The sequence below is a fragment of the Cavia porcellus genome, unplaced genomic scaffold, assembly GCF_034190915.1.
Source record: "Cavia porcellus strain 051 isolate PalLab524CR breed Dunkin Hartley unplaced genomic scaffold, mCavPor4.1 scaffold_14, whole genome shotgun sequence".
NCBI lineage: Eukaryota > Metazoa > Chordata > Mammalia > Rodentia > Caviidae > Cavia > Cavia porcellus.
This window is the reverse complement of record NW_026947497.1, coordinates 74,963,576-74,970,337: the sequence shown is the minus strand read 5'-3', so window position 1 is coordinate 74,970,337 and position 6,762 is coordinate 74,963,576. Positions and strand designations below refer to the sequence as shown.

At 56.2% G+C, this 6,762-nt stretch overlaps 1 protein-coding gene across 1 annotated transcript; it reads right to left on the bottom strand.

The window, feature by feature from the left end:
• Positions 1-2,976: 2,976 nt before the first annotated feature.
• On the bottom strand, positions 2,977-6,059 carry Fam43a (family with sequence similarity 43 member A). Its single transcript, XM_003476957.5, has one exon. It carries the CDS (start codon positions 5,184-5,186, stop codon positions 3,900-3,902), a length of 1,287 nt encoding a protein of 428 aa, XP_003477005.1. The 5' UTR covers positions 5,187-6,059; the 3' UTR covers positions 2,977-3,899.
• Positions 6,060-6,762: the final 703 nt, after the last annotated feature.

The window sequence follows — 6,762 nt, the reverse complement described above, 5'->3', positions numbered from 1 at the left end:
CAAACCAGACCCAGCTGTGGCTGTATTCAGAGAGCCATGGCAGAGAACACTGTGGGCCCTGGATCAGCAGCCTCCTGCCCACCTAGAGCCCTGTATAGCTCTGGCCTCTGAGGTCCATGCACATCTCAGGCCGGTCACACTGCCTTCCCAGCCAACACAAGGCCACCCATGCCCACCACAGCACAAGGTGAGGTTCAATTATGAAATTACTAAATCCTATTAGAAAGACAGCAGCTCACTCCAGAGGAATTATTGTCCCTGGTGGTACCCAGTGGCTCCAGGGAGGTTTTGCAATCTCCAGTGAGGTCCTGGGGTAGATTCTCCCAGCCTGGTAACTCTCTCTCCACCAGCAGGGCCGTGAGACACAGCTCTATCCTCTGGAGAGAAATTGTTTAAAATCTCATCTGTTTAAAAGCTGTGGTGCCACACAGCCACAGAGCGTGGGGCAGGGAAAGGCCGTTTTCTTCCCCTGCAGCCAGGTGTGATGAAGGGGGCAGCTTCCCCGCAGTGACAGCTGATCGGGCTGTCACACTACTGTTTATCTTCCCCTCCTCCTCAGCATGCACACAGGTTGCAGACTCAAGCCACCATGTTTGTGCTAACAGAAGCTGACGAAGGCAGTGAGCTCCGTGGATTCAAGCAGCCACCTCGGCCACCCTCTCCAGTCACCAGAAGTCACTTGGCAGCTTGCCCAGTCAGGACCACCCTGCTGGACACAGAGGATCTCGGAGGCTGGGAAAGAACACCCAGAGCGCCCAGAGCATCTCCCTGCGTTTAAGGCACCATCAGGTTACCTAAAGGAGAAACAGGATCCTCACCTTGCAGGAAGGCAGAGCTAAACCAAACCAGACTCGGGCGATTCTGGACCGTGTCCTTCATCACGCCCCCAAGCTCTGCTTTTGTCACACCGCTCTCATCTCTGGGAGTGCCAGGTGCAGGCTATATTTTTTTTTTTACTTGAAACACATCTCTTCTTACTCGAGTAATAGTGTCCCTGGAGGCTGAGACGTAGGGAGGTGAATTGTGTATCACCTTCCCTCTCTTCTAGAATTACATCAGGCCAGAGCCCTGGGGTGTGGCCAGGACAGGGGCCAAAAAGCAGAGAGGAGGGGGACGGAGGGGTAGCCACCAGGGCCAGGGAGGAAGGGACATGGTTCTTTACCAATCTGCTTTTCTCTTCCCCCTCCGCATAGCCTCCTTTTCCTATTTATAAACCAGGTAAGTAGAAAACCCAGGCTTTAAAGCAGAAGTGGCCTCACGGTTACTGGTGGGGTTGGTTTGAGCGTGAGGACGTGATGATGTAGCTCCCTAGCTCCGCCCATTAGAGATGAACACTGAGCCGGGTTTGGTCGCTGGGCACGTGGGTTAGGAATGAAAGCACATGCACCTCACCTCGCCCCAACTGTCAGCTGTATTCCTCCCACTGTTTTATGGCTTTTGCTTTTGTTTTTTGAGACAAGGTTTCAAAGTACACTTCAGGCTGGCCTTGAGTTCATTCACTGTGTAGCCCAGACTGACCTCAAACTCACAGTGATCCTCCTGCCTCAGCCTCTTGAGTGCTAGAATTACAGGCATGCATCACCAACCTAGATAACCTGGGTATTTTTTTTTTTTTAAATCTTTTTCAGTACCGGGGATCGAACTCACGACTGCCTGCTTGCAAGGCAGGCCCTTATGCCGCTGAGCTAAATCCCCAGCCCCCAACCTGGACACCTTAAACCATCAGTCAATGATGTGCATCGGAGGTGCTCACCAAGAACAAGGACTCTAGCAAACCAGAACAGAATAGACTCAAAGGCCTGCCCCGACACTTACCATCCCTAGGCACACGTCAAATATGGGTAAAGCTATTTCCCACCCTCTCCTTTGGCACCTTTTCTTCCCAAGAGTTTTAGCCCTAAACCACTCCCACTAAGTAGGAAGAAAATCTTCCTCCTCCGTTCCTCCAGGTTGCAGTGAATTCCAGACTCCTCAGGATCTCCTTTTGGGCTGCTCCAAACACGCTTGTGATAAAAAGAGAACAGAGTGGCCCAGGACACGGGGAAGGCCAGCATTGAGGTCTGTTCAGTGACACAGGAAAGGAAGCCAAAAAGGGCAAATGGAAACGAATCTGGAGAAGGCACAGTTTGGGCAGCATCTGCTCCAGACTTGCAGCTGACTGGGTGGAGCCCAACCACAGACATTTGCTTGGAGTTTACAAGAGAAACAAGCACACAGGAAACCTGAACGCTCTCCAGCAGCACACACAGGCGCACAGCCCCCTGCCTTGCCCTCCACATCGCTGCCAGGCTGGGAAGCAGACGGATGCGAATGGGCTCTGCCACCTGCCCACCCCACGTGCCTGCAGTGACACCAGGTATCACAGTGACGCAGGCAGGGCTGGCACTCACAGCTCTTCCCTGGCTTGGTTTTCCTTCCAGGAAAAGCAGAGAAGCCCTGCTCCTCCGAGAGCTCTCCGCTCCCTTTCCATCCGCACTCGTAAAGGAAAAGATTATGTTGTAGCCTCCTCCTTGACCGGGAGGGTAACCCACAACATCTCGGCAGAGCTGCACCTCACCCTCCTTACACAGCCTCACAACAACTCCTGCTGGCCGCGCCAAAAATTAAATTTTAAAAATTGTTTTTGTTTTAATTAAATCAGAAAGACCAGAGAGAGCCAGGTGTGGCGGCACATGCCTGTAATTCCAGCACTTAGGAGGCTGAGGCAGGAGGATCCTTGTGAATTTAAAACCAGGTTGGGTTACAGAACTGCACAGTGAGACCGTGCCTCAAAAAGAAAAGCAGAAAAGAAAGACCAGAGAAGGTTCACATTCGCACAACTCACTAAGTGAAAAACATGGAATACGCTGGGGACTCAGCACCCAAAGTAGAGCAGTCCAGGAAGGTCCAGGACTCACCATAGTCCAGGGCTGGACACACTTGTCCCTCGGCCACCTCCCCACCATACACCCTGGGCAGTAGCTCCAGACGCTCACCTGCTGTGTGACATCATCCTCTTTATTGCAGTCCCCACCTGTGTGCCAACAGAACCAGAACCATGCAACTCCAAAAATAACAAAATGTTTTATCCACATTTCTGTATATACAACTGAACAACATTTTACATGTTTCTTTTGCACAGCAAAAGAGATATATAAACATTCAGCTCTGAGAACACAGTTATGTACAAAAAAAAGTCAAAAATATTTCACAACAGTGCAAAAATATTTTACACAGCATCACAGAGTGAGATCGTTGGGGCAAGGGGAGGAAGATGTGTGTTTCTAAAGGAAAACTCCTTTTTGAAAGGTATTAGATGTCTTTGTAAACAAAATGCAACTTTCTTTCATGACCCACTCCCCAAACAATTATTTGAGGAATTTGGCAGATTCTCAAGACTCTGAGTCGAAGATAAACAGCCCAAGCTCTTAACACCAAAAAAAGAACTGGGGTTTGGGGTGGTATTAAAGGCTTGATGTTGTGACCGCGACTTTTTAAAGTAGGTGTCAATGACAGTGCAGAGCGGCCGGCAGGGCGGGGGTCGGAGGAAGTTAAACCCGCCCCTCGCGGCCCCGCGGCCTCACAAACAGGAAACTGGCTGCCTGGCCGGACTTTTCCAATCCTTCAGCAGCCTCTCCTCCTCCCCACCCTACAGGGCTTCCCTCTACTTTTAGGGTTTTCTCTTTCATCTCCCCACATCTCCGCGAGCAATCTGAGCCACCTCAAACGGAGCAGCCAGAGTGTAGCGGTGCAGGTTGGGGAGGAAGCAACCATGGAGAACTCCAATCCTGCCCTCCCCGGCCGAGGCAGGCATCCCGGTTCCCCTTTCCTGGGGTGGATTGGGGAGAGGGAGGTCGTTGGGACCGCGGTTGAGGAGTCACTGTCGGGTGCTGGGAGCGCACGGCAGAGTCCGCTGGAGCTCAGCCCGAGTGGGGCGCGTCGGGGTTGGGGCTGGCACTGCTGTCGGTGGCGCCGACCGGGTTGCCGGCGGTGGCTGAGGTGGCGTCGGGGCCCCCGCCCTCAATAGAGCTCTCGCTGCCCGTGCTCTCGCCGGACAGCAGGCGCGTTACCCGCAAGTCTGCCTGCAGGGTGCGTACATCGTTGCCAAAGCTGAGCTCGCCCAGGTCGCTAATCAGTTGCGACAACTGGGCCTTCATATCAGAGGAGGCACCTTCATCTGGCAGCTGAATTGGCATCCCAGCCCCGCCGCCCAGCGCCTCCTCGTGGCCATTCTGCACTGTGTCCAGCAAGTCCCCGCACTCTAAGTGCATGGCCACCACCAGTGCGCTCTGCTCATCGCCACCCTCCTGCGCTGGGTCCCGCTGCCTCTCACGGTCCTGCTCTTCTTCGCCGTCGTTCTCTTCCTCGTCCTCCTCTTCCAGGCAGCCCTGCAGGTGCTCCTCCTCCTCCTCCTCCTGCTCTTGCTGCTCGCCAAGCAGGTCCTCGGTGATGGAGCCCAATTTGGGGGCACTGCGGCTGCGCTCCACCGGGGGTTTGTAGCAGCAAGGTCCGTGCAGCAGCAGCTTGCGCAGCGGCACCAGGGGGATAGTGTGCGCCCCTACCAGCTCCTGCTGCTGATGGCGTGCGTCGTCCCGCCGCTTGAGGCGCTTAAACTCCGCCAGCGCGTTGGCCGACGTCTGGTACAGCAGCAAGGCCATGGCCTGTGCCTTCTCAGGCTTGGACACCAGCACGGCGTGGCAGCGCAGCATCACCGCCTTGTGCTTCAGCTCGTGCCGGTACACCCAGGCAAAGACCTTGGGCAGTCGCGCGTCCGCCACGCAGTAGGTGACGCGGTGCAGCAGGTAGAGGTGGCCCGGGCGGCGCAGCGCGCGTTCCTCCGCGTGCACCATGCGGATCCCTTGCGCGCTCACCGTCAGTTTCATCTTCGTGCCCTGGCGGCCCGCCTCGCTCTTGCTCCAGATCTTGCCCACCGCCAGGTCGGTGCAGCCGTCGCCGCGCGCCTGGATGGTGGTGGCGTTACCCAGATAGAGCACGGTGTACGTGGGGTCCTCGCTGGTGATGTGCAGCTTCTTGCGCTTGGAGCGGAACATGCTGCCCACGCGGCTGAGTGCGCCTTCGGGGCAGGCGCGCGCTAGCGAGCTGAGCGCAGAGTAATGCAGGCTCACGGCGTAGCCCTTGGGCTTGGACGCCTGCCGCGGCGGCGCCTCGGCCAACAGCTCGAACTTGTGCCTCTTCCACGGCAGCATCTCCGAAGGGCGCCCCGGCGTGGCTGGGCGGCGCGGCAGAGCCCCGCAGAGCCACCAGCCCCGGCCGGGCTTGGCCTGGGCAAGATTGAAAAATAAAACTCTGCTGGGAGCGGCCCTGGGGAGCAGGCAGAGGGGGACCGAGGGTACTTGGGCACTCCACAGGAGATGGAGTCCAGTTTTTAAGAGAGAAAAAAATATTTAGCTTCGAGGGTGCAAAGGGGGTTGAGGGCGCCGGAGCGCGCGCGCGCACAGTATCACCCCGGTTTAGATAAGAACGAGGGCAAGTCTCAGGCGAACGACAGCACGAGAGAAAGGGGAAGGAGTGTGGAGCGGAAAATGTCTCCGAAAAAGCCCAAATGCGCCCATGTAGATAAATAGGGGCGCCCCGACCGCGCAGCCTGGATGAGGCGCCGAGTCGCAGGAACTCTCCGGAGACGGCGATCAGGCCCGCACCCGGCACCTCGGGCCCCGGCCGGGAACCTCGGGGACTCTGCTACAGCCCGCCCAGGGGCCAGACACCCCACCCGCAAGGGCTGTTGGAGAGTGCGTGCCGCTGCGGGGCAGGTCCCAAGATTGGCAGCTGACCGAGGGTGACGGAGTCCGGGTGGCCCTTGGGCCCCGCGCAGCGACCGCGCCGCTCACTGCATCCCGCTCGGGCCGGAGCTCACTGTCCCGGCCGGCGCCGCTTGGGCAGAGCGGGGCTCCGAGGGCGGGGCGCGCGCATGTCGGCTCAGAGACGCCGCTACCTCATGTTCGCTCCCGGGGAAGCCGCGCTCCGCTCCCGGCTGTCCTGGATTGATTGCCCTTCTTTGCAGCGTCCGATCCTGTGCGCGGCAGCCGGCTCGCCAGCCTCACATCCTTGCCGTCCGGGAGCGAGAGCTCGGGTAAATATAGGCCGGCGCGAACCATTCGCGCGCGGGGACAGGGGAGGAGCAGAGGAGAGACTCCACTCTGGGCTGCAACGCCCGACGGATTTCTGGTCTCTTAAAGGGACCTGGTTGCAGCCCGTGGTCGAGGGCAGAAAGAGACCAAGCCAATGCTCCAATTATATCCTAAATCTATCAGCATCTCTTTTATCTACAGAAACCACGAAGATGTAGGATTACCCCGCAGCAAAAGGAACTTGCCCTCTGACACTCCACCCCCAAAGCTGAATTGCAACTCACTGAATAAATTTACGCCTAGAGCCTAGATCGAAACTTCTGGGGGAGGCAGGCAAGGTGAGGTTGTAGACTATCATTTCCAGTACAGAAAAGCTGGACAAATGGTGATTGTCTTCCTTTAGGGGCAGCTCAGCTTTCTGAGAATCCCTGGAGAGTTATTTTCAGAATTGGATTTTTTTTTAAAGAAAGCAAGTCCCCTAATCCCAGCAGTTGGGAGGCTGAGGCAGGAGGATTGCCAAAGTTCAAGGCCAGCCTGGACTTTATAGTGAAATCTTGACTCAGGAAGGAAAAAACAAAACAAACCAAAAAACTAAGAAGAGAGGCAAAGACTTATCTTTTAACAAACTTGGTGCCTGGCACCGACAAATAAACAGCAAGTAGTGAAAAGTGAGCGCTGAGCCCCAGTGCTGTTT